We start from the raw sequence: 27218 nt of genomic DNA, 5'->3' as shown, positions 1-27218 counted from the left end.
GGTGGAGTGGGTGGGCGGTGAGGGCAGGAACGAGTGTCATGATTCTCCGCGCACCAGGCACACTTTGCGGGAGCGGAACAGTATCTTGAGATATGTTTGAAGCCTCAGCATTTATAGCACCATGGAATTTCATCTTTCATTTTGCGAAGCTCACAGGGAGGGAGGAAAGGTAGGAAGGGGAACTCTAAGGTAGGCGGCGGTGGTTCAAGTAGGCTCCACGTGATGACTAGTCGGTTGATTGGCGTCCCATTTTGGACGAATCTGCGAGCTGTATGTATCCCTGGATATTCCTTGGCATGAGAGGCATCGATGCTGACAGGGTATCGAGTGAGGAGGTACGTAGGGAATTTACGTGGTCTTTCCGTGGAGTCCTGGATGACTAGGCGTAAAGATAATATTTCCCCACTCGTGATACTTGTAATGATGTCTTGTCGTTGTCTTGAAACATAGACGAAACGAGATGTAATAGCTGACATCTTCACCTCAGCCAGCTCACGATCGAGACGGAAAGACTTGGCAACGTTGGAGAGCCACCGAAGTTTCACGTCACAGCTTGAGTTGTCAGGGAAAGTTAATTTGACATATTTCTCTCTGGGAGCAAAGGCAGGAGCCTGTGACGGCGAAGTATAGGACGAGATTGGGGGGGTAGGGGTGGGAGATGGTGTGATATCATAAGCTTGTGGCTCTGTCATTGGATTCTTCTTCGATGATTTAGCAGCAGGAGAAGGTGGTGGGCTCCTATTATTGGAGACTTCATTTAGAGTGCGTTTAGCGGGGGTAAATGGTTGTGGTGCAGAGTTGCCAGATGCAGGAGAATTTCCTTGAGCGTGATGGTTGTAAGTCGTAAGTGGGGGCCATATGTTAATTGGATTTTCATCGTCACTCATAGCGAGATCGGCTTCAACGATGGCAATAGCCTGTGGCCCTGAGTAGTCCATGATTACCACACGTTAAGATTATTCACAGGAGTTCAGGATTTATGAGGCAGTATGCGGGGAGAGCGATTCATCCATGTCGTCACAAACCTCTTACTGCGCATGCGCAGACTTGGCCGCCCCTGACCAGGAAGGTCGGAGGGATAATGTTTTCACAGTTATAGACTAAGTTAGTTAATGTTCACACACCGTGATGACAAAAAATGGTAGAGGTGGTCTTATAATATCTCACAGCACACAACGAAGGGTTGGAACACAATAACACTGCCGGAATTCTAACAAAGAGCACGGAGCTCAAAACTGTAGGACCGGTCACACGCCATATTTGTTTTCCAATCATTAAGACAAGGGGGAGTTGAATACACTGAGGAAATGGAAATGGCGGAAATTATGAACAAACATTTTAAATCAGTGTTTACAAGGGAGAACATACAACCTGAAGAGATTGAATGGAAAGAGAAAGTCCCCCCTATAGAAAAAATAGAAGTATCAAAGAATGAAATATTGATACAATTGAGTAATCTTGATGTCAGAAAATCACATGGACCAGATGAAATAGCAAACTGGATTCTGAAAGAATGCAGAAATGAACTGGCAGACAAAATACATAGCATAATAAGCAGTTCCTTGAAAGAAGGAAAAGTTCCAGAAGATTGGAAAAAAGCAAATATAGTACCTATATATAAAGGAGGAAATAAAGAGGAACCTACCAACTATAGACCAGTCTCTCTAACAAGTACAATAGCAAAAATTTGTGAAAGAATTATCAAAAATAGATGGGGAAAATACTTGGAAAAAAACAACGTACTAAATCCAAGGCAATTTGGATTCAGACAAGGACGATCATGCGTCACCAATTTAATATGCTTCTATTCAAGGCTAAAAGAAATAATACAAGAAAGAGATGGATGGGCTGATTGTGCATTTCTAGACCTAAAAAAAGCTTTTGACAAAGTACCACATAAGAAGTTGCTTAAGAAACTAGAATCTGAAGGAGGAATACAAGGTAAATTACTAAATTGGATGGAAGACTTTTTGCAAGAAAGAAAAATGAGAGTAGTGATAAGAAACCAACACTCAAAATGGAATGAAGTAATAAGCGGTGTCCCGCAGGGAACAGTCCTGGTCCCAATAATGTTTGCTATATATATTAATGATATGGATGAAGGAATTGAAAGCTATATGAGCTTCTTTGCAGACGATGCAAAACTACTGAAAAGAGTGAAAACTGAAGAAGATTGTGAATCACTACAGAGAGATCTAAATAAAGTACAGGAATGGAGTAAGAAGTGGGAGATGGAGTTCAATACAAAAAAGTGTAGTATAATGGAATTTGGAAAAAGCAAAAACAGAATAACAGGATCATATAATTTGGGAAAAGAAGGAATAAAAAAAGTAGAAAATGAAAAGGACCTGGGAGTCATTGTTATGAATAATATGTCACCTGAAAAACATATAAATAAGATTTTTGGAGAAACTTATAATTTAATAAGAACAATCAAAGTGGCATTTACATACCTGGATGAAGAAATGGTGAGGAAAATCCTAATCACCCTGATAAGACCAAGATTAGAATATGCAGCAACAATATGGTCACCAAGTACAAAAAAATGTATAAAAAAACTTGAAAGAATACAAAGAGCAATTACAAAACTGGCACCAACACTCTCAAAACTATCATATGAAGAGAGACTACAAAAACTTGGACTACAGACACTAGAGCAAAGAAGAGAGAGAGGAGATTTGATAGCTATTTACAGAATCATGAAAGGCATAGAAATTACTGATAGAGAGAATCTGATAAAATGGGATGACAGAAATACAAGAGGACACGGAAAGAAAATAAAAAAAGACAGCTATAGAAGAGATTTGAAAAAGAACAGCTTTCCACACAGAGTAATAGACAGTTGGAACAAGTTAGATGAGAAAGTGGTGTGTGCAAAAACAATACATGAATTTAAAAATTGTTTAGATAAAATGAGAAATGAAGACGGTACCCCACGAGCATAGCTCCCCTTCCCGTAATATACAACTAGGTAAATACAACTAGGTAAATACACACACACCACACACACACACACACACACACACACACACACACACACACACACACACACACACACACACACACACACACACACACACACACACACACACACACACACACACACACACACACATATATATATATATATATATATATATATATATATACAATTAGATTTAGATTTAGTACATAAACTTCAATTGCAGTTCTACATACACTCTCTGAAGAAGTTCTACGCGAACGAAACGTTAGAGTGTTTAGGGTTCCGAGCCTTCCCCTGTGTTTATGCTCTCCATCATCCAAATAATATATATATATATATATATATATATATATATATATATATATATGTGTGTGTGTGTGTATATATATATATATATATATATACATACATATATATATATATATACATATATATATATATCTATATATATATATATAAACGCAAGGGTAATGGGCTAGGGATTCGAGATGGTTAAAGAAAATGGAGAAAAATGGGAGATAAGCCAGTCGTTCTTTACTGACAACACTGTGCTTGTGTGCTTGTACCAAGATCAGAGGAAGGATTAAGGAAGTTAGTGATAAAGTTTGGAAAGGTATGTAAAAGAAGGAAGTTGAAGATAAATGTGGGTACAGGTAAGGTGATGAGATGTACAAGGGGAGAGGATGGCAGCTGACTGGAAGTGAGTATTAAGGGGGAGAGACTGGAGGAAGTGGATAGCATTAGCTACTTGCGTGCGAATGTGGTAGATAAGGGAGGAGTGGTGGAGGTACAATGTAGATTGAGGGAAGTAATTAAATGCCTTGGGGGATTAAACAATATAATGAGAAATAGACATTTAGGAATGAATGCTACGAGGAGATTGTATGAAGGGCTGATTGGGCCGACAGCACTGTATTGGGCAGAAACATGGAACATAGTTTAAATGTGTTTGAGATGAGGTGCCTGAGAAGTATGGTAGGGGTTACTAGGCTGGGTAGAGCGAGAAACGAGGAGGTGAGGAGGAATGCGAGGTAGGAATGGGAGTTAGGAGACAGAGTTGATGACGAAAGAGTATTGTGATGGTTTGGACACATGGAAGACCGAGTGAAGAAAGATCGGTACGAGAGGTGTGGAAGGCAGAGGTGGAAGTCGTGAACATGAGGGGGCGATCATGGATGACATAGATGGATGGGGTAAAAGGGGCACTGGGAAAGAGAGGAATGTCTGTTGAGGAAGAAAAGAAGAAAACAGAAGATAGGGGTGAGTGGAGAATGGTTGTGTATGGATGATGCTATGATGCATGGAAGGGAGTGGGTGGGGGATGGGTGCCGAGGGAGTATTTGTGAATGATATTTTAACGCAGCTCGAAGGGATTTCTTCCCGTCTTCTCTTTATTTACACGAGGGGATGGAGAGGGGGGTCGCTGATTAAGTGAAGCGGCATTGCTGTGGAAGTGCTGTGTCTTGCTACATTGCTTCTGACCCAGGGCAGTGTACAGGGTGCAGGGATGACCCTTCATCCAGGAGCCAAGAAAAGAGGGAGAGAGGGGTGGTGATTGGGAGTGGAATATGTGGGGATGAAATGGGTGGGAGTGGATTTATGCCTTTGACTTTGGCTACCTCCCTTGTAAGGAGGAAAACCGTTGGTGTATATATACATACATATATATATATATATATATATATATATATATATATATATATATATGTATGTATGTATGTGTCTATATATATGCATATATATATATTTATGTATGTATGTGTATATATATATATATATATATGTATATATGTATATATATATATATATATATATATATATATATATATATATATTATTTATTACAGTAACCATCAACACTCCTACCAGCCAGTTAACCTTCTCTGTCTCTTCTCTAGATTGTGTATCTATCATTACTCAATGAAGATAAAAAAAATAAATATTGGAAGCTGTATTGCCTTCCTCTCTTTTGAAGGTATTTCTTTACTCTGGTTGAGATGTCTTAAGAAAATCTGTCTGCATTTTATTTTGACCTTGGCTTTCTTTTTTAAGTTCCCGTGTCTTTACACATTCATACTCAGTCTCATCTTTCCTAATTCAAATGTTTTTTAACTAATTTCTTTCTGCTAACTTCCAAGACCTGCTATGGCTTACAAATAAAGTAATCAGCAAGTGTGTGCATGTGTGTGTGTTAACTTAGTTGTATTTACTTATTTATAAGGGAGAGTGACGCAACTACGCTCGCACTGATCACAACAAGTGAAAAAAGAAGCGTTCGCAGGAAACCTACGGATCTGGTTTGGTGGTGACTGCGTCGGTTCTGTTGTGGAGGAAAGCGCAGAGGTCACAGAAGAGATACAGGTGTTTCATGGTGTAGTCCCATCGCCACTGGTGGTAACTGTTGAAGACACACAAAACACTGTGAAAGGGAAAACTAGCAGTGAACCTCTGGGGCCTGATGCTGATTTATATTTTTCATCTAAACTGTATCACTGCTTCAGGTTATTGTCATTGTTTAAGTTGCAGATGTCCAACCTTGATATGATATAGCCATAAATCAACATTTCCATTACTTTCTTCATGCAGACTTTTTTATATAAAATCTGTGTTTCATAGGCGGTAATTACACACGCTACTAAACAATATTCAACTGAACAGTAAACATGTTTTAATGATCAAATTATCACTTACTATGCTTAAGTTTTTCACGATTCAGAGTTTGCTTTTATTCTAATTTTATCTAGTCAAACTGAGGAAATCTCCTTGAGGTATTTTAATCCTAATTACCACCCATATTTTCCTTTTTTTTTTTTATCATCCCAGTTCTTTAAGTCAACTTTTTTCTCTGTTGTTTCTTGGATATCATTACTTCTAACACACAAAGGTCACTTCTAAGCTAACTAAGATTGCCTGGCATTAGATAAATCAAAATCTCTAAAGATGACACTGGGCTTTGAAGGGTGGATTGAATAAAATTAAGTGTTATCTGCATGATTTTATTGTACTGATATATAGTGTCGGTTCCCTATGATATTTATTTCTTTTATCTTTTCACCTTTCATTTGAAGTAGCAATCGTCACTGTATTTGTAAAGTAATTTTAACAGTCACTCAACTAACCACCTGCCTGGAAATATTGATTGAGACTTCTCTCTAAATCTGTACAGTCAAAAGGCTTATCTAAAGCCGTCAACCAGGACAAGATGATTAAATTATACACCTGTGCTCTGATGGGTTGATTGAAACTTCCTTTTTAATCCTCTGAGGCAATGATGAATAAAATGTTCTAACACTAACCAAAATAGAAACAATAAGCTAACCATCTAACTGGAAATAGATAAACAAGATTGGCGTTTATCCCTCCGCAGTTGAGCCTTATCGAAAGCTGAGTCAAGTAGTCTGTCACCAGCCGGACAGATCGACTAAACAAGTTGTCACAACTTGACTTGCCTGTTGTAGAGTGTCCGGTTGGTCGCCACTGTCCATAGGTACTCTGCGAGCTCTTTGGGGCCCGTAAAGGCGAGGGCGTCGATGTACGAGTTGGGAGGCCCGATGCTGCTGTAGTTGGCGCCGCAGAAGACCACCGGGATCGCCGATGAGCTCAAAGGCCTGAAGAACTTTTCGGTAACGTAGTCCCTACCTGAAGGAGGCGCAGGAAAAATCTAGCTCTTTTAGTCTCCCTGTGCATCTTTCCTCTTCACAGCTGACAAGTTGAAAGTGGCGGTACACTAGGCACTTCTCGCTAGCAAGTTACTTGCATTTGATATTTCGTCTGAGTAGAAACGACTTCGGCTACGGTCTTTTTTTTTTTCAAATTTCCAAATGTCAAATGACTCTTGCGCCATATAGTGAGAAGTTGAATGACGAACTAAGAGAAGTTAGACCTAGAATACGAATGTTAGACACATTGTTGAGATGTTCTCGCGGAAGTCTAGAATATATAACCGAAGTTGTTTCTATTCAAACGAAGTAGCAAAAGAAAGCAGCATGTTAGGCTAGTGTGCCATCACCTTTACCCCTCCTGCATGGTAACATGCATATTCACCCTGCAGGTACTAGCAATTTTATTCAGTTGGGGAGTAGCCTCGAAACGAAAAGGAACCGTCCACCCATCACATGAATAAGATCGTCTGGCATTAACCAGAACGAAATTTGTAAAGTTCTTCTTCACCATGTTGGAGTATCGCCACATCATCATGCCTGATGGATGAAAGACTTCCTGAAGAACAAACCAATGAAGACAGTAGTGAAAGACAGGATATCTGGATGGAGGGAAGTTACTGGTGGAGTCCCACAGGGGTCAGCGTTATCACCCATAAAGGTCTTGTTATAAGTTAATGACATGATGGATAATTTGACCAGTTATGCCAACTTATTCGCTTTTGAATAAAGTAAATAATGACAAATAGTACTGAAGGTGAAGGAGGTAGACGAGGAATAATGGGAGAGTTGTAATGCTCCTACCTTTCGACCCGCAGGGTCTTGATAGCAAAACTTTTGGATCAAGAACCTGCGGGTCGAAACGTAGAAGCATTAAAATTCTCTCATTATTCCTCTTCTCCTTCCTCCACCTTCAATATTATGCGCTGTTGCTACACATATCATGAGGAGACTAAGAAACATACAGGTTTGTAGGTTGCTTAAGAAGGGTGACCGGCTGGGGCATGAGTACACGTCGGAGACCATGTCAGTACAGTCCCAATTAATTCCCCCTTCCCCAACATCTGTCCCCTGCTGTACCTTCACACCTGGTGGATATTCTCGCAAGAAAAAAAAAAACAAAAAAACACTAGATCGAATTACTCTCTCTGAATATCGTTTGCCCAACACCCGACCAGTCCAGCGCTAAAAGAAAGTCAGGTAGCCACCACAGCATTTGCAATCAAAGGAACAAACGGTAGGGGAAAGAGAAATGGATATACGGAATTCTGTCTCATTTGAAGTGCTCATGGCGCAATCGGAAGCCTGCTGGTCTTGCATCATCTTAGAAGCTTGTCCGGGTTCATGATTTTCCTGCCCTAACAATTTCTAAAGCGCAGAGGGCAAAAGTGACGAGTTTATCTATATATACGTGCCTCCTAGCGTATGCTCATCACCACTTTTTGGCCTACGGAACGAGAATGCACACTCGAATACAAATCTTTACTCCTCCCTCCTCCCTTTTCCAGTATCAGTCTTGTAAACCGTGATTTACTTATGAAAAAACACATCACCAAAGTAGAATACTTACATATTTGATTTTCGAAAGCAAGGTAAAACATGTAATCACGGTAGACGAAGTCGCATGAGTTTCGCTTAGGTCCAATTTTTGGTCCACATTTCTTTCTTCCACAACTGCCATAAATATCCACAGGTATGTGTCTGCAGTTAAAAAAAAATAGGCCTTACAAAGGTTAAGGATAATAATAACAAATTTCAGTCAGAATTTAAAAATAGATTCGAAGCTCTAGAAACTAACGAGGACACCGTCGAAGATATCAATTTGAATTTGGTGAATATCATTAGGGAATCGGCAGAGAAAGTAGGAAGTATAAAAAGTATTAGAGAAAATAAATACTCTAAAGCTACAAATGTCCTAATTAAAAGAAGAAGGACCATGCAGATTAAAAGCAGGAGAGACGAAATAGAAAGAGTAGAACTAAACAAGCTTATCAACAAAAGCAGAGATCAGAGAAAAGAAGGAGAAATATGTAAGATATAGAGGAAACTATTCGGAAAAGTGTATTAAAGGGACTGAACACAGACATGCTTTAGGAAGACAGCAGATGATATGTTTGAAAGATAGAAATGGAGAAATCTTTAAATACAGACAGAATGATAAAAAGAGTAGAAGAATTTACCAAAGTTTACTTATCGAAGATAGTAGTTAAATCAGTAAATTAATCTGTAGACGTTCGTTGTGTACCAGAGATTACAATGGAGGAAGTAGAATTTGCTGTAAAAACATGAAACAGGGAAAAGCACCTGGGGAAGAAGGTATACCGATAGATCTTTTGGAAGACACAGGGAAAGAAGTTCATATTATGTTAGCTCTGTTGTACACCTAGTGCTTACGTCACGAAAGCATTCCTGAATTGTGGTGCAATGTTATAGTTATTCTACTTCATAAAAAAGGAGACTAGAGGGACCTTAGTAACTATCGACTGATTAGCTTGCTATCAAATGTATATATAGTATTCTCCAACATTCTTACAAATAGACTAAGTCAAGTTTTATATGGAAACCAACAGGGAGAACAGGTAAGCTTTAGGAGCGGATATTCGACTCTAGACCATTTGCAGGTAATGAACCAACTAATCGAAAAAAACGAGAGAATACAATGTACCTCTGTGTTTAGCTTTCGTAGATTACGAGAAGTCCTTTGACTCGGTAGAACAAATAGCAATACTAAACTCGCTACGCAAGCAGGGTACAAACGAACAGATCGTAAGGGCTTTAGAAAAGATTTATGCGAAAGGTACCGCTATAATTTGACTACATAAAGATACAGAAAAGATCATGATGGAGAAAGGAGTGCGGTAAGCCGATACTATTTCACCCAAGTTATTTACAGTTTGCTTGGAAGAGATTTTCGGAAGGTTGAGTTGGGAAGAGAAAGGTTTGAAGATTAATGGCGAATACCTAAACCACCTAAGATTTTCGGATGACATTATTCTTATTTCAGAGAGTAGAAGATTTGTAAGATATGCTGAGTGATCTCAACAAGGAAACTCTCAAAGTAGATTAAAAATAAACTAAGAGTAAAACCAAAGTAATGATCAACACGAAAGTTCAAAGTAAAGAGATTATAATCGATGGTAAGAGTCTTGAAGAAGTTGAAGAGTATAATTATTTAGGCTAGATGGTGAAAGTGACGAAAGATCATGATAATGAAATAAAAAGACGTATTGCAATTGGTTGGAAAGTGTTTGGTATCATAAAATCCTGAGAGGCTCTCTACCTTTATGTTTGAAACGTGAATTTTACAATCAATGCATTCTGCAAGCAATAATCTACGGGTGTGAAATTTGGAAACTGACGAAGGCGTTGGGAACAAATTTAAAGACTGCACAGAGGAAAATGGAGGGATCAATGACGGGAATAACGCTGAGGAAGGAGAATTGATTGATTGATTAGAGGTTATCTGGCGTCGTAACTGCTACCGAAAGAGAAGAAGTTGGGTGAGAGAGCAGACTAGATTGAAAAATATTGTGGAGGCGGTAAAAGAGAGGACGTGGAATTGGACAGATAAGTTAGTGCAAACGACCGATAAGTGATAGAGCAAGTGTGCTACTGAGCGGACGTCGCGAGATAGGAAGCGTGGAAGAGGGAGACCAGATAGAGGGTGTAAAGGCGAGATTGAGAAGTTTGCAGGAGTGACGTGGCAGAGGTTGGCTCGGTCGTGTGAATCGTGGAATGCTATGAAAGAGGCCTTTGTTCAGCAGTGGACTCAGGGTGGTTAATTTGATTTGATTTGATTTGATTTGATGTGTCTGTATAAAAAAAAATACAAAATGGATAATAGTTAGATGACTATCCCATCAGCAGAGCTTCTGGTTCACAACGGGGACAGATCGAAAATAAAGAAGACACAAGGAAATGAGTAAAAGAATGAGGAAAAACAAATAAGTGAATAAAGATAATTGATTAAGCTACCGGAGCTTAAATATTTATACTGCGCTGTATTTCATCAATTGTATGGGATTTTTATCTATTCAATGGCTACTTGGGGATGTCAAAGCTGTGTCTACATTACTAAATTAGATCCACGTATTCATAGCTTGAGGCCAATGTTTCTCGCGTTGTTTCTATACTTTGCAAAAATACTTTCAATTCTGATGTTATCAGTCTCTTAAGATAATGATGGGCTATATCAAGTGCTCCTTGACTATTCTTGTATTTTCTTATTCTATCTTTTAGAAAACAGGTCTATATGATTCCTTTTATATTTGGTACTAATCTAAATGTACGAGGTTGTGCCCTTTACAATATGTCACCGACATCAATGATACTTGAAGATTACACAGAAGTGACACATCTCAAATGGATTTCTGTTTATCGCATTTTTTGGTCTATCACGTTCCTCTATTGTATCTTTTCTTACTTATTTTTTTAAATTTGTTCTTTTCTGTTAATTTTGTTTTCTTTTTAAATTTAGAGCTCTATGTATTTTGATTGAAAAATATCTACGTTTTGAGAAACAGCCATTTGAAGGTTTGGAAACGTCACAGTATAAAGAATTGAAACTCCTCAAACTATTCATCTTTTTGATATTTCCTCTTTAGATTCTAATTTTCGTTTCTTAGTTGTTTTATGCACACGCTCTTTTGGTCTGTTAATTCTATTTACTTTGTTACATTGACATTTCAACTTCTTCATCTGTTACTCTTGAAATAACTTCGCCAGCCAGTCTACCATCAATGTACCTATCTTTTTTAGACATTCTGCATGACACCCATCCAACCCAGGTGCCTTACCTGCTCTCATCATTTTAATAAATTATTTCACCTCATCTTTCCTTATTTCTCTTCCATTATCCTCACTCATCACTGTCATTTTCTTAGCGCTTCCCATTGCATCTACCTTTCTTTTCCTATCCTCCTTTACATTTAGCAACTCCCTAAAATACTCTGCCCATCTTCCTCTTAATGTCGTCTCCCATTATCATCTCTCCATCTGCACCTTTTAACTATTCTTCTCTACTTGATTCGTCTTTTCTTCTTCTCTTAATTTCTTTCCAAAACATCTTTTTATTACTTTAAAAAAAAACTGTCAAACTCTTACCCCATTTCACATCTGCTTTCCTCTCTGCCTCTTTTATCTGCTTTACTTCTCTTTCTTTTCTTTGTACCTCTCATATGATTCTCTCGTCCTATCTTTAATCGATCTGTGAATGCTTGCTTCCTCATCCCACCACACAATACCCTTCCTTCTATTTCCTCCCGTCCTCCTTGTTCCACACATCATCTTTGCACATCTTGTGACTCCCTCAATGAACCATCCCCATTACTCCTCCATTCATAGCTCCACTCTATCCTTCACTCCCTCCCACTCCTCTCTCAGCCTCTTCTCGTACTCTTTCTCCTTTCCTCCCCATTTAAACAGCTTACCCTAAGCACCTCCCTACCTTCTGTCCTTTTCCTCTTTCTCCAAATATCCTCCACTGTCAACTTACCTTCCACCAAAAATATATTTGATATTCCCCTACTCTATCCCCTTGGAACATGTACATTCTTAACTCTTCCTACTATTCTCCTGTTTACCACTATATAGTCCAATAACCCCCTATCTACCACCCTTCCAACTTCTCCCATGTGTATCTATGCTTGAATCTCTTCCTAAACACTGTATTTGCTACCATCACCTCTCCAGATACATCTCCATCATCAACTCTCCAGACTTCTCAACCACACCATCTATTGGTTCATTTCCTACCCTTGCATTAAGTGTCTCCCAATACAACTACATTGACATTTCTCCCTAGGCCCTCTATGCACTCATTTAAATCTATCAAAAGAGCTTCCCTTTCCTGTACACTCTTCTCACAACCAGGTTCATATGTACTTACAGAAACCCACATCTCCCTTCCCAGTTTCACTTATATCCACATTAACCTTGAAGAAACCTCCTTCCACTCAACCACACGCTTACCTATCTCTTCACTTACCAGTATAGCCACCCCTTCTCTCCTTCGTCCTCTCTTTACCCCTGACACCCACCCAACTACACTCCCAAACTCAAACTTGCCCCTCCCTTTCAACTTAGTTTCACTCAATGTCAACACATTCATCTTTCTTCTCACAGACATACTGAATATTTCTTCCCTTTTACTCTCATCTATACCACATCCATGCACAATAAAAGACCGAAACGTTAGGGTTCTAGTTGGAAAACTCTTCCCAGGCCCTCTTCTGATCACGTACGGGCCAGAACAAGGACAAAATCAGAGTGACTCCTAAATTCAAATTACCCAAGAAATTGTGACCTAACAACTATAAAAAAAAAAAACCGTAATGAAAAAAATACACGTAAGTTTAAAAGGGGTGGAGTTAAAACAGAGTTGACAAAGACACGTCGAACTCAAAAACCTATTCCAAAAGGTACTCAACCACGGGAATAGAAAATTGAAATAGGTCACCCACAAGAACAGATTCTGTGTTTTTTGTCTCGTTTTCATTGGGGAATGATCTTCTCACACTTGATAGGATTTTTAAGTCCTCGAGTTGGGTATTCATTCCCGGGGATAGATCCTTAATATACAAAGCCTCTAATATTAGAGGCTTTGTATATTAAGGATCTATCCCCGGGAATGAATACCCAACTCGAGGACTTAAAAATCCTATCAAGTGTGAGAAGATCATTCCCCAATGAAAACGAGACAAAAAACACAGATGCACGCCACCCTCCAACCTACAGGACGACATGGAGCTCCGGCGACGCCAACCAGACAAAATCCCACATCGACGATCAGACAAAATCTCACACCGACGACTAGACAAAATCCCACAGCCTGTCCCATATATACCCACACACACCAGCCCAGCCCTTAGATTAGCACCTGCCACTGAGGAAGCACCAAGAGGTGTGAAAACGCGTTTTGGCTTTTTTCATAAATTATGTATGTTATTCCACAACATGACATACGGAGATTTATTAAGGTTACTGCCTACAGAAGGCAAGATTACTCTAAGAAAGAGAGAAAAATACGACAAGAAGCTCTGTCATAACAAGCTTGCCATTCATTTTAATGATATATATATATATATATATATATATATATAAATATATGTATATATATGTATATATATATATACTTTATTAAAAGCGATGGCTAATTGTGCATTTATTATTTTCTTAAATGCATTTTCCACATGCCTTATTGTGGACCTATGTTCCTTTGAAAGGAGGTATATGACTTCACTGTAAGTGGTTATGTTTGTTATGTTGCGATTTCGGGTTCAAGACCCGTTCTTCAGTACTCGTAGCTTTTAGGAATATTCTATCTGGTCAGGATAAGAATTATTCCGGTGAATTATGTAATGATGTTTGTTTATATACTTAAGTTTCCATACTTGCTTTCCACTGGGGGATGTTACCGGTCATCTGGGAGAGGTTACCTGGTAACTCAGGCAGTGATGAAATGTCACTTGCTAGGTGAAGCCTCCGACTACGTGTTGTGACAAAATGTCGTATGCCTGGGCTTGTGGCTTTTTGTCTTGGACTTGAATTTGTAGGGTTATGTCTCATGCTTGGGTTTGTAGCGGTTTTGTCTCATGCTTGGGAGGGCTCTGAGATATATATAAATTTGGGCTGAACTCCGTAATGTATAATGCTTCTAAGATTGGGAGGCGTCTATCATCTGTATATATTTCCAAACTCCCATTGTTTTCCTCTAGGATGTTTCCTGTTTGGTGTTTTGCCGGGGACGGACTTCTCTTAAATGGCTTTTAGTGGCTCCTGATGTCAGTTGGTAAGAAAGGTGAAGGGATAACTTAACTGTCGTCATGCCAATATAGGTGGAGGGGAGGGTATCACAGTGAACCTATAGATGACATGTTATTTCTGAAGTTCCTTTCTCTCTTGATGGGGGCTGTTTTTAAGGAGGTCCTCCTTGTCCTATAATAAATCACCAAGTTAAGTATTTTCTCTGGGTTGACGGGCTTAATGTTCCTCTTTATAATCTGTTTCATTATATGTTCATATTCTTTCTAGGCTGATGATCATGTAGATTTATAATAGACGGCTGGTACATACATACATACATACATATACCAAATGTTTTTCCCCCTAAAACGGGAGGTAGCCAAAAAACAAAAGCATAAAAAACACTCCCACCATCCCCATCACACTCCACTCCCTTCCACCCTCTTCCCTCCCTCTTATCTTGGCACCTCTTGGACGACAGGTCATCCTTGCATCTTGTCCACTACCCTGGGTCAGAAGCAGTGTCGCAAGACACAGCGCATCCACAGCAAGGCCGCTTCATTAACTCGGCGACCGCCCCTCTCCGTCCCTTCATCCAGAAAAGGAGAAAATGGGGGAGAAATCCCTTCGGGCTGCGTAAAATGTTTTCTCATACAAACTCCCTCCTCCCCCATCCCCCAGCCTACTCTCCCTCATGCATCACAACATCATCCATACACAACCATTCTTCATTGAACCCTGTCTTCTGTCCTCTCCCATACTTCCTCAACAGACATTCCCCTCTTTCCCAATGCCCCTTTTACCCCATTCATCCAACTAATCCTAGGTCAACCCCTCATGTTCACTCCTTCCATCTCTGCCTTCCACACCTCTTTTACTAATCTTTCTTCACTCATTCTTTCCCTATCTCCAAACCATCTCAATACTCTTTCATCAACTCTATCTTCCAACTCCCTTTCCACCCCTGTTCTCCTTCTCACCTCCTCATTTCTCACCCTATCTAGTCTAGTAACTCCTATCATACTTCTCAGGCACCTCATCTCAAACACATTCAAACTCCTGTTGGCACAATCACTCCCTCATACGATCTCCTTTTAGCATCCATTCCCAAATGTCTATTTCTCACTACACTTTTTAATCCCTCAAGACATTTACTCACTTCTCTAAATCTACATTCTACCTCTTCCCCCACTCCTCCCTTTCCTGCCACATTTGCACCCAAGTATCTAAAAATATCCACTTCCTCTAATCACTCTCTTTTAATACTCACTTCCAGTCTGCTGCCACTTTCTCCCCTTATAAATCTCATCACCTTACTTTTATCTACATTTATCTTCAACTTCCCAAACTCTGTCATTAACTTACTCAGTCTCTCCTCTGATCCTACTACAAGCGCAGTGTCATCAACAAACAGCTGGTAAATAGATAATAAAATTAATCAAAATATAGAGAAAATTAATATTTATTATGAATCAACATTTTCATCAGCCTATAAAGATATATATGTATATATACATATATACATATATACATATATATATATATATATATATATATATATATATATGTATGTATGTATGTATTGTCATGGGTTGCTTGCTTGGTTGGCCTGAGTTAATGTAATGAGTGGAACTTAAGTCGAATCTAGGGGTAAGTCGAGTTCCAGTTGGGAAGCAAGCCCACAACAATAACGTGGAACGTATAGGTAATTTAGGTAGATAAAAGTACGTTCCGAGGAAAAGCTCTATTTGAGACTGAATGTAAGAAAGAATTATAAGGATTACGGTTGGGGTAAGATAGACGTCTGCACGAAACTTAATTAACTATATTTACACATAAAGAAAAAAATAAAGTTTTACTGATTAACATTTACGAACATACACTCAAAGTACACTGGGACATTTAACACAAATAAATACATACAAGAGAAATAACAAAAGTTCAATACATAGAAAAAAAACACACAAAATAAAGATATACAAGTCCAAGAATGATTAATACTATACTTGTGAACAGAACAGCAAGGCACCAATTGACAGCGAGATATGCGCGAGGCCTAGGGGGTTGTGTGAGTGGGGGTGGACAGCCGGGGCGTCTCTTTTTATACCTGAGGAAGGCGGGGCCAATTGTTTCATGGCAAGTTTTGAACTCATACGTTGTCACAACGTATGCTGGCCAAGAGTCATGTTTGAAGCAGTGAGTAGTAGGCGGGCGATTTGAAAGTGGTTTGATTCACGGTTAGCTATAACAGTATATATATATATATATATATATATATATATATATATATATATATATATATATATATATATGTATGTGTGCGTGTGTGTGTGTGTGTGTGTGTGTGTGTGTGTGTGTGTGTGTGTGTGTGTGTGTGTGTGTGTGTGTGTGTGTGTGTGTGTGTGTGTGTGTGTGTGTGTGTGTGTGAAAATGAGCTCCACCGCAAGGACTCGAACCTTTGCCTTAGCGACTGCTTATTATGAAGCAAAGACGATTGCTTTGAGCCAGCCGGACCGTACAAAAGGACTACGATCTGGTAGTTCCCCGACGGCACTAGGCCAGCTCAGTCTCTATTCTAATTTCACCGAGTCTTTATTATGGCGAAGTCTTTAAAAATTTAATAGGTTGTTATGCAGTTAAACTCTCGTACCATGGAAGTTTAATTAGCTTGTAACAGGATAAAGCACAAAGTCTATAGGAGTGAAGTTCCTCAGGGTTACTTTCTTGTGTCACTTCTATTAATAGTATATATAGATTATATAGATCACGGACTAGAATATATTGTCTCCAAAACTATGCAGAATGGCAAATGGTTACTTAAACCAATTATATATTCAAGAAGATTTGGATAAACTAAAGCAATGGCCTGAAAAGTGGCTAATGAAATTTAACATAAGTAAATGTAGGTGTTATTCACATAGGATCAAATAATATGTACGATTAAAAGTTATTTGGAAATTCGTTCACATAAGTGGATAGTGAAAAGGATCTCAGCGTAGTTATCAGTAATGATCTCAAATTATATAAACAGTGAATTTCCCCCCCAGAGAAAATAGATAAGATTCTAGGGCTGATTGCGCGATCTTTTGGAATATGTTGTTTTCGTATGGTCATCGAATATCATTACATACATTGAGAAATTAAAAAGATACAACGACAAGCAACAAAATTTATTCCAAATATCAGAAATACAAAAATCGACTAAAACATATGAATCTATTTTCCCTAAAGAAGCGTAGACTTAGGGGTGATTTGATGCATGTCTTTAAGATTTTAAAGGTAACTGACAAATCATAAGTGACAAAACATTCACACTGTATGAGAATTAGACAAGAAATAATGGTCTCAAAATGTCAGGAGGTAGATTTAATTTGGAAGTGAGTAGAAACAACGTCGCCAACCATGTAGTAAAGGAATGGAATAAACTTCCTGTAGGGGCAGTGCAATGCAGTATAGTTCGAAGTTTTAAGATTCATTTAGATAAACATCTAAGCAATATTCTGCAATGCTTGTCATTTATTTCATTATATCTATATCTTAATTATTATATTTTTGTTTATTATTATTTATCTATTTTCTATCACTATCTATTTATCAATTTCATCATTTTATTTATTTGCTCATTTATTTATCTATTTCATTTACTATTATTATTTTATCCGCATCCGAACTAGTTATGGACCAAAAGGTCTCCTGTCGGCATGCTCCACCTTTGTAATCCTTTGTAATCTGGTTGCGGTACCAAGACATCTATCATTTAATGGACGCATTTTGATTTCTTTTGTAGCAAGACATCATTATGAAAAAATCACTTTTATATTCTTGATTTTCAGTTGTCGATAGCGGTATCCGGCAACTGTGGGATCAGTATCCGGGCAATCAATAGATCATACGTCGATTCCTTGTCGTGGAGTCCATGAACGGCAGCTGCTGCCATCAATAAACCATTTCACCAAGTTGGGATAAGATCCGTTGACACGACCTACGACTTTCTTCGGCTTTGCCAACCTGCCCGAAACAAAGAAATGAAAGATGATAAAAACAAAACTAAAACAAGAAATTATTGTGGTATTCGGTATCGTCACTGGTGTATGGTGACGATGTTCAGTAACGGTGGTGAGGCTGTTTAGTAGGCGTGGTTTTTAGTGATATATATATATATATATATATATATATATATATATATATATATGTATATATATATATAAACGCAATGGGCTGGGTTTTGGAGAAGGTTAAAGGAAATGGAGAAAAATGGGAGATAAGACAGTTGTTTGCTGACAACACTGCGCTTGTAGCAGGATCAGAGGAGGGGTTAAGGAAGTTAGTGACGGAGTTTGGGAAGGTATGTGAAAGAAGGAAGTTGAAGATAAATGTGGGTAGAAGTAAGGTGATGCGATGTATAAGGGGGGAAGATGGCAACAAACTGGATGTAAGTATGAAGAGAGAGAGAGAGACTGGAGAAGGTTGATAGTTTTAGATACTTGGGTGCGAATGTGGCAGGAAAAGGAGGAGTGGAGGTGGAGGTAGAATGTAGATTGAGGGAAGCAAGTAAATGCCTTGGGAGTTAAAAAGTGTAATGAGAGATTGACGTTTAGGAATGAATGCTCAGAGGAGTTTGTATGAAGGGGTGATTGTGCCGGTAGCACTGTACGGGGCAGAAACATGGAACATTGGAGAGGAAGAGAGGAAGTTTAAATGTGTTTGGGATGAAATGCCTGGGAAGTATGATAGGGGATACTAGGTTAAATAGAGTGAGAAACGAGGAGGTGAGGAGGAAAGCAGGGGTGGAAAGGGAGCTGGGAGATAGGGTTGGTGATGAAAGAGTATTGTGATGGTTTGGACAAATGGAAAAAATGAGTGAAGAAAGATTAGTAAAAGAGGTATGAAAGGCAGAGGTGGAAGAAGTGAACATGAGGGGGTGATCAAGGATGAAATGGATGGATGGGGTATAAGGGACATTGGCAAAGAGGGGAATGTCTATTAAGGAAGAAAGGGAGAAGATAGGAGATAGGGGTGAGTGGGGAATGGTTGTGTATGGATGATGCTATGATGTATTGAAGGAAGTGGATGGGGATGGGGGTGAGGCAGTATGTGTGAATGATATTTTGACGCAGATCAAAAGGAATTCTCACCGTCTTCTCTTTTTCTACATGAGGGGACGGTGAGAGGGGTCGCCGATTAAGTGAAGCGGCATTGCTGTGTCTTGCTGTATTGTTTCTGATCTAGGGCAGTGGGCAAGATGCAGCGGTGATCCATCACCCAAGAGCCAAGAAAAGAGGAAGGGAGGGAGGGGTGGTGAATGGGAATGGAGTATGTGGGGATGACAATTAGTGGGAGTGGATTTATGCCTTTGACTTTGGCTACCTCCATTGGAAGGGGAAAAAGCTGTTGATATATATATATATATATATATATATATATATATATATATATATATATATATATATGCTGGTACATTGTGACAAGTTGATGAATGAGGAAAAAGAAGTCACGAGTCCAGTTCCGAGTTTCTGTGTTTATTACTGAACGGTTTCGCCATATGCTTATTCAGAGGAAGCATAGAGCGAAACCGGTTGGGAATAAACTCAGAAACTCGGAACTAGACCCGTGATTTCTTTTTCCACCTTCATCATATATATATATATATATATATATATATATATATACATATATATATGTATATATATATATATATATATATATATTTCTTCATCTACCAGCTGAGATGTAATTGTTACGTTTACACTTTTTTCTATAGGGCACAGGTCTTTCAAAAAGTCTATGATGCTTTGTTCTTTGTTATAAAGTGTCCAACCTTGTAGGTGTGTCATCCCCTCCTACCCGGATTATCTCTTTAACTATTGGGTTATTGTGTTTTCCATTGCCATATTTGCCAGATTATTTACCTAGGAATCTGTCTTACTACTTGCTTACCACTCCTCCTAACTGACCTAATCACAATTAAAATCTCCCACAAAGGCTATATTGTTACTTTATTGGAAAAAATCTAGGGAGAGTTGTGCCCTTTAAAATTTCTTGAAATTTAAATATATTCTAAGCTACTGTATTTGGTAGAACATATGTCCCGATGTGATCTATTTTATTTTACCCTTTAGTTCTAATTATTAGATGGATCACCACAACGTTGTTCTTTATTTAAATTGCTTCTTCCAACATTATGCACTTTATTACAATAACCATCAACACTCCTACCAGCCATTTTACCTTCTCTATCTCTTCTCCAGGTTATTGATCTATTATTACTCAAATGTATATATATATTTCTTAACTCTGGTTGAGACGTCTTTAAAAAAATCTGTCTTCATTTTATTTTGACTTTGGCGTCCTTTATAAGTTCTCGCGTCTTTACACATTAATCATCAGTCTCATCTTTCCTAATTCAAATGTTTTTGAACTGATTTCTTTCTGCTAACTTTAAAGACTAGCTATGGCCTGCAAATAAAGTAATCACCAAGTGTGTGCATGTGTGTGTATTAACTTAGTTGTATTTACTTATTTGTAAGAGAGAGGGACGGAACTGATCACAGCAATTGAAAAAAGAAGAGTTTGCAAGAAGCTTACGGATCTGGTTTCATGATGGTTGCGTCGGTTCTGTTATGGAGGAAAGCGCAGAGGTCACAGAAACGAAACGAGCGATTCGGATACAGGTTAATGGTGTAGTCCCGCCGCCACTGGTGGTAACTGTTGAAGACACACATAACATAGAGGTATACATTGTCAAAGGGAAAACTAGCAGTGAACCTCTTGAGCCTATTGTTGATTTATATTTTTCATCTAAACTGTATCACTGTCCTTTTTTTGCAGGTTATTATCATCGTCTAAGTTGTAGATGTCCAACCTTGATATGATATAGCCATGAATCAACATTTCCATTACTTCCTGCGTGCAGACTTTTTTATATAAAATCTGTGTTTCATAGGCGGTAATTACACACACTAATAAATAGTATTCAACTGAACAGTGAACATGTTTTAGTTATCAATCTATCACTTACTATGATTAATTTTTTCATGATTTAGAGTTCGCTTTTATTCTAATTTTACCTATTCAAACTGAGGAAAAATCAATGAGTTATTTTTACCCTAATTTCCACCCAAATTTTCCTTTTTCTCTTTTTTATCATCCCATTTATTTTAGTTAACTTTTTTCTCTATTGTTTCTTGGATATCATTATTTCTAACACTCAAAAGTCACTTCTAAGCTAAATAAAAAGGCCTGGGATTAGATAAAACAAAATCTCTAAAGGTGACACAGGGCTTTGAAGGGTGAATTGTTAGAGAAAATTAAGTGTTATCTATACGATTTTCTTGTATTGATAGTGTCGGTTCCCTGTAATATTCCCTTTTTTATCTTTTCATTTTTCATTTGAAATAGCAATCGTCACTATTTGTCAAGTAATTTTAACAGTCACTATACTAACCACCTAGCTGGAAATATTAATTGAGACTTCTCTCTAAATCTCCACAGTCAAAAGGCTTATCTAAAGCTGTCAACCAGGACAAGATGATTAAATTATACACCTGTGCTCAGAAGGGTTGATTGAAACTTCCTTTTTAATCCCTGAGGCAATGATGAATAAAATGTTCTAACGCTAACCAAAATAGAAACAATAAGCTAACCATCTAACTGGAAATAAATAAACAAGACGTGTTTATCTCTCCGCAGTTGAGCCTTATCCAAAGCGGAGTCAAGCAGTCTGGCGCCAGCTAGACAGAACGACTAAACAAAGTGTCACAACTTGACTTACCTGTTGTAGAGTGTCCGGTTGGTCGCCACTGTCCATAGGTACTCTGCGAGGTCTTTGGGGCCCGGGAAGGCGAGGGCGTCGATGTACGAGTTGGGAGGCCCGATGCTGCTGTAGTTGGCGCCGCCGAAGACCACCGGGATCGCCGATGAGTTCAAAGTCTTGAAGAACTTTTCGGTAACGTAGTCCCTACCTGAAGGAGGCGCAGGCAAAATCTAGCTCTTTTAGTCTCTCTGTGCATCTTTCCTCTTAACAGCTGACAAGTTAAAGGTGGCGGCACACTAGGCATTTCTTGCTAGCACGCTACTTGCTTTTGCTATTTCGTCTGAGTAGAAACGACTTCGGTTACGGTCTTTTGTTTTTCAAATTTCCAAAGGTCAAATTACTCTTGTGCCATATAGTGAGAAGCTGAATGACGAACGCTAACGCTAAGAAGTTGAATTTATACGAATGTTAGACACATTGTTGAGATGTCTAGAATATTATAACCGAAGTCGTTTCTACTCAAACGAAGTAGCAAAAGAAAGCAGCATGTTAGGCTAGTGTGCCATCACCTTTACCCCTCCTGCATGGTAACATGCATATTCACCCTGCTAATACTAGAAATTTTATTCAGTTGGGGAGTAGCATCGAGACGAAATGGAACCGTCCACCCATCACATGAATAAGATCGTCTGGCATTAAACAGAATGAAATTTGTAAAGCTCATCACTACGTTGGAGCATCGCCACATCATCATGCCTGATGGATGAAAGACTTCCTGAAGAACAGACTAATGAAGACAGTAGTGAAAGACAGGATATCTGGATGGAGGGAAGTTACTGGTGGAGTCCCACAGGAGTCAGCGTTATTACCCATAAAGTTCTTGGTATAGGTTAATAAGGATAATTTGACCAGTTATGTCAACTTATTCGCTGTTGAATAAACTAGATAATGACAAATGATATTGAAGGCGGGGGAAGTAGACGAGGAATAATGAAAGAATTGTAATGCTTCTACGTTTCGACTCGCAATGTTTTGATCACAAAGCTTTGTGATCAAGAACCTGCGGGTCGAAACGTGGAAGCATTAAAATTCTCCCATTATTCCTCGTCTACTTTCTCCACCTTCAATATTATTTGCTGTTGTTACAAATATCATGAGGAGATTAAGAAACATACAGGCTTGTAGGTTGCTTAAGAAGGGTGACCGGCTGGGTTATGAGTACACGTCGGAGACCATGGCAGTACAGTCCCAATTAATTCCCCCTCCCAAACACCTGTCCCCTGCTGTAGCTTCACACCTGGTGGATATCCTCGCAAGAAAAAAACAAAACAAAAAAAAAACACTATATCGAATTACTCTCTCTGAGTATCGTTTGCTCCACACCCGACCAGTCCAGAGCTAAAAGAAAGTCAGGTAGCCACCACGGCGGTTGCAATCAAAGGAACAAACGGTAGGTGAAAGAGAAATGGATATACAGAATTCTGTCTCATTTGATGTGCTCATGGCGCAATCGGAAGCGTGCTGGTCTCGCATCATCTTAGAAGCTTGTCCGGGTCCCGAATTGACTTGCCAAAACTGTTTCTAAAGCGCAGAGGACAAAAATGATGGTTTTGTTTATATCTACGTGCCTCCTGGCGTATGCTCATTACCACTTTTTGGCCAATGAACCGAGAATGCACACCCAAGTACAAATCTTTTCTCCTCCCTCCTCCCTTTTTCAGTATCAGTCTTGCAAACCGTAATTTACTTATGAAAAAACAAACCACCGAAGTAGAATACCTACATATTTGGTTTTCGAAAGCAAGGTAAAACATGTAATCATGGTAGACGAAGTCGCACGAGTTTGGCAATAATCCAGTTTTTGGTCCACACGTCTTTGTTCCACATCTGCCATAGACATCAATAGGTATGTATCTGCAGAAAAAAAAATAATGATACAATAGATAATATTTAGATGAATATCCCATCAGCAGAGCTTCTGGTCCACAACGGGGACGGGTAGAAAACAATAAAGACACAAACAAACGAGTAAAAGAATGAGAAAACAAATAAGTGAATAAAGATAATTGATTAGAATAATTCAGTCAATCACAGCATGTTTAAGTTGCCGGAGCATAAACATTTATACTGCACTGCATTTCATTATTTGCATGGGGTTTTTATCTATTCAGTGACCACTTGGATGTCAAAGCTGTATCTACATTATTAAATTAAATCCACGTATTCATAGCTAGAGGCCAATGTTTCTCGTGTTGTTTCTATACATTGCAAAAAATACTTTTAATTCTGGTGTTATTAGTCTCTTAAGATAATGATGGGCAATATCAAGTGCTCTTTGACTATTCTTGTATATATATATATTTTTTATCTTTTAGAAAACAAGTTTATAAGATTTTTTATATTTGGTACTAATCTAAATGTACGAGATACCCTGTACAATATGTCACATCTCAATATGACACATCTCAAATGGGTTTTTGTTTATCGCAATTTCTGGTCTATCTATCTTCTCTGTTGTATCTCTTCTTACCCATTTTTCAAAACTTGTTCTTGTCTGGTAATTTCTTTTTCTTGTTCAATTTAGCGCTCAGTGTGACCTAAACTTACCTATCCTAAATACTTCCCTAATCTCCTCTTGTTCATCATTTTCTGTAAATACTGAGACAGTTTCTTTGATCTTTCATAAATCTCGATTCATTCCATCCTAAAATTAAAGAATACTTTTTGTGTACAAGAGCTCTCTCTTACCCTTATATTTAATTACTTCCTCCTCTACACTGCTTGTTCCTTATTACTCTGCTGTTTTAGACGAGGAATAATGGAATAATTACACTTTATCCGTTTTTTGGATTTTCTTCCATTCTCTATGTTGTACTTCTTTCACTCGACACGATATTGTTATAGCTTTTAAGTAATGGGGGCATCTGGTATTTATAGTTTTATCCATGCTAAGTTTGAGGGTGATTTGACGGTAAGGTTTTGTTATTAAAAAAAAAAAAAAAAAAAAAAAAAAAAATGGCCATATATGAGACACATCACCTCCATAGTACATACACAAGATTTGCACATATGGTTGAGGAAACTTTGATCTATAAAACAGCAAAATCGTTTTAAAGAATAATACATACATATACCAAAGGCCTTTACATGGGGGGTAGCCAAAAAGAAAAAGGCATAGAAATCACTCCCACCCATTTCATTTCCCATATATTCCACTGCCCTCCACCCTCCTCCCTCCCTCCTATCTTGGCACCTCCTGGATGACGGGTCATCCCTGCATCCTGTCCACTGGCCTGGGTCAGAAGCAGTGTCACAAGACACAGCACATCCACAGCAAGGCCGCTTCATAAATTCGGCGACCCCCCTTTCCCTCCCTATCCTCCTTCACATTTAGCAACTCCCTAAAATACTCTGCCCACCTTCCTCTCACATGTCTTAGAAAAGCTATTTTGCCATTTTGTGCATATTTCATCCCTATCTACATTAAAACAATCAAATTTGCATTAAAATGAAATGCAAAACATGCTATGCGTTTTGATATATATATATATATATATATATATATATATATATATTGAGAAACAGCCATTTGGAGGTTTGAAAAGGTGACAGTATAAAGAATTGAAACTTCTTAAACTGTATCTATCTTGATATTTCCTCTTTAGATTTATTTTTCGTTTCTTTGTTGTTTTATGCACACATTCTTTTGGCTTATGTTAATTCTATTTACAAGTTTCCCCCACTATACAACTGGGTACGTTCCTGAAAACCAGATCAAATAACGAACGATCGGATAGTAAAATTAAGTTTTAATAAGATTCAATTTAATGGGGAGAGTTTCCTTGGCCTAGCCTATATTGAGAGATATATAACACTCTTTCACGCCGTCCAAAGAAATAGTGTTGTAGATACGTTGTTTTTTATACAATGGTTTCCCCGGTAGGCCTATATCCACTGGAAAGAGCAGAAAAAGAAGCTCTGTAGAACGCCACTAGCCACTAGTTACCCGATCCCGCTTCATGAATCCCGGGCAGCAGATGTGGACGGAAGAGCGCTAGACGCAGACTGGAGAGGAGGTGGAGGGGCTCCGGGTTAGCTGATGCAAGGTAGGGGGGTGGGTAGCGGCAGGTTTGAAGAAGCTGGAAATTGTGGTTTTCTTTCCTTTATTTTTATTTGTTTATTTATTTATTCTATCTTTTCCCTCGAATATATCTCAGTAGACCTTGAAAGCTTGCTTCACATTATAGGCAACTGTTGCATTTCGTGCTGGGTTTGGATAACTTTTCTTTATTTTTTCGATGATTGCATCTAGACCAGATAAAACCAGAGAAGACCTCACGAATGTCAAGGCCTCGCTGGGGTGCATCATCATCATCACCATCACCATCACCATCACCATCACCATCATCATCATCATCATCATCATCATCATCATCATCATCATCGTCGTCGTCGTCGTCGTCGTCGTCGTCGTCGTCGTCGCCATGGAGAGCTCGTTCTTGTTCCAACTTCATCAGATCTTTATTGCTGAGTGACTTATCATGGGACTGTAGCAATTCATTCACATTATCGTCAACCACCTCCTTGAAGCCAGTCATATGTGAGAGCCTGATGATGTCCTTACGAATGGGTGCCACGTCACTAAATCTAATGAAGTCGTCAGCTGGCTTGACACACTCGGACTAATGTTTCTTCTAGCAGCCATTCATAGTTTTTTTCTGTCACCTCCTTTCATGCTGCATTGATATTGTCAATGGCCTTCTTGATATTATAATTGACCCAGAACTGCTTGACTGTGGACTTGTCTGGGCTGTCAGTCATGTTAATTAGCTGACTCATTGTGCAGCGCTGGTAATAAGTCTTGAAACTGACGATCACACCTTGGTTCATGGGCTGGATGAGTGCTGTCGTGTTTTTGGACAGAAACATCACCTCTATGTTGTTTGTCCAATCTTCCACGGTTGTTTGGTGGCTTGGGGCATTGTTAACCAGCAGGAGGAAACTGTTGGCAATGTTTTCTTTGGCAGCATAGTCACGCAGTGCAGGGGACAAATAATTTGCAATACAATGCTGGTTCATAGAAGACGTCATCCAGGCC

General features: G+C 38.7%; 2 protein-coding genes across 2 annotated transcripts; both read right to left on the bottom strand.

Moving 5' to 3' along the window:
- Positions 1-6398: 6398 nt before the first annotated feature.
- LOC143022016 (alpha-(1,3)-fucosyltransferase C-like) lies at positions 6399-14190 on the bottom strand. Its single transcript, XM_076179952.1, has 3 exons — positions 14027-14190; positions 8195-8325; positions 6399-6604 (listed from the first exon to the last, which is right to left on the bottom strand). The coding sequence occupies exons 1-3, from the start codon at positions 14188-14190 to the stop codon at positions 6399-6401; spliced, it is 501 nt and encodes a 166-aa protein (XP_076036067.1).
- A 4064-nt stretch (positions 14191-18254) lies between these two features.
- On the bottom strand, positions 18255-26718 carry LOC143022015 (alpha-(1,3)-fucosyltransferase C-like). The gene is made up of 5 exons (XM_076179951.1): positions 26630-26718; positions 23904-24034; positions 22139-22328; positions 20953-21072; positions 18255-18375 (listed from the first exon to the last, which is right to left on the bottom strand). Exons 1-5 carry the CDS (start codon positions 26716-26718, stop codon positions 18255-18257), a joined length of 651 nt encoding a protein of 216 aa, XP_076036066.1.
- Positions 26719-27218: the final 500 nt, after the last annotated feature.

This window comes from Oratosquilla oratoria, chromosome 43, assembly GCF_046742065.1.
Source record: "Oratosquilla oratoria isolate Oo_2021 chromosome 43, ASM4674206v1, whole genome shotgun sequence".
Taxonomy (NCBI): domain Eukaryota; kingdom Metazoa; phylum Arthropoda; class Malacostraca; order Stomatopoda; family Squillidae; genus Oratosquilla; species Oratosquilla oratoria.
The sequence above is the reverse complement of the archived record's forward strand: the minus strand, read 5'-3'. Positions and strand labels throughout refer to the sequence as shown.

Excerpts from the sequence above, each read along its gene's own strand:
- LOC143022016 (XM_076179952.1), bottom strand. The coding sequence starts at position 14,190 with ATGAGACATAACCCTACAAATTCAAGTCCAAGACAAAAAGCCACAAGC. Across the intron at positions 8,326-14,026 it reads ATGACCGGTAACATCCCCCA|ACACATACCTGTGGATATTT; the intron begins GTGGAAAGCAAG and ends TTTTAACTGCAG. Across the intron at positions 6,605-8,194 it reads TGCTTTCGAAAATCAAATAT|GTAGGGACTACGTTACCGAA; the intron begins GTAAGTATTCTA and ends CGCCTCCTTCAG.
- LOC143022015 (XM_076179951.1), bottom strand. The coding sequence starts at position 26,718 with ATGACTGGCTTCAAGGAGGTGGTTGACGATAATGTGAATGAATTGCTA. Across the intron at positions 22,329-23,903 it reads TGCTTTCGAAAACCAAATAT|GTAGGGACTACGTTACCGAA; the intron begins GTAGGTATTCTA and ends CGCCTCCTTCAG. Across the intron at positions 18,376-20,952 it reads ACCATCATGAAACCAGATCC|GTTGGCAAAGCCGAAGAAAG; the intron begins GTAAGCTTCTTG and ends TGTTTCGGGCAG.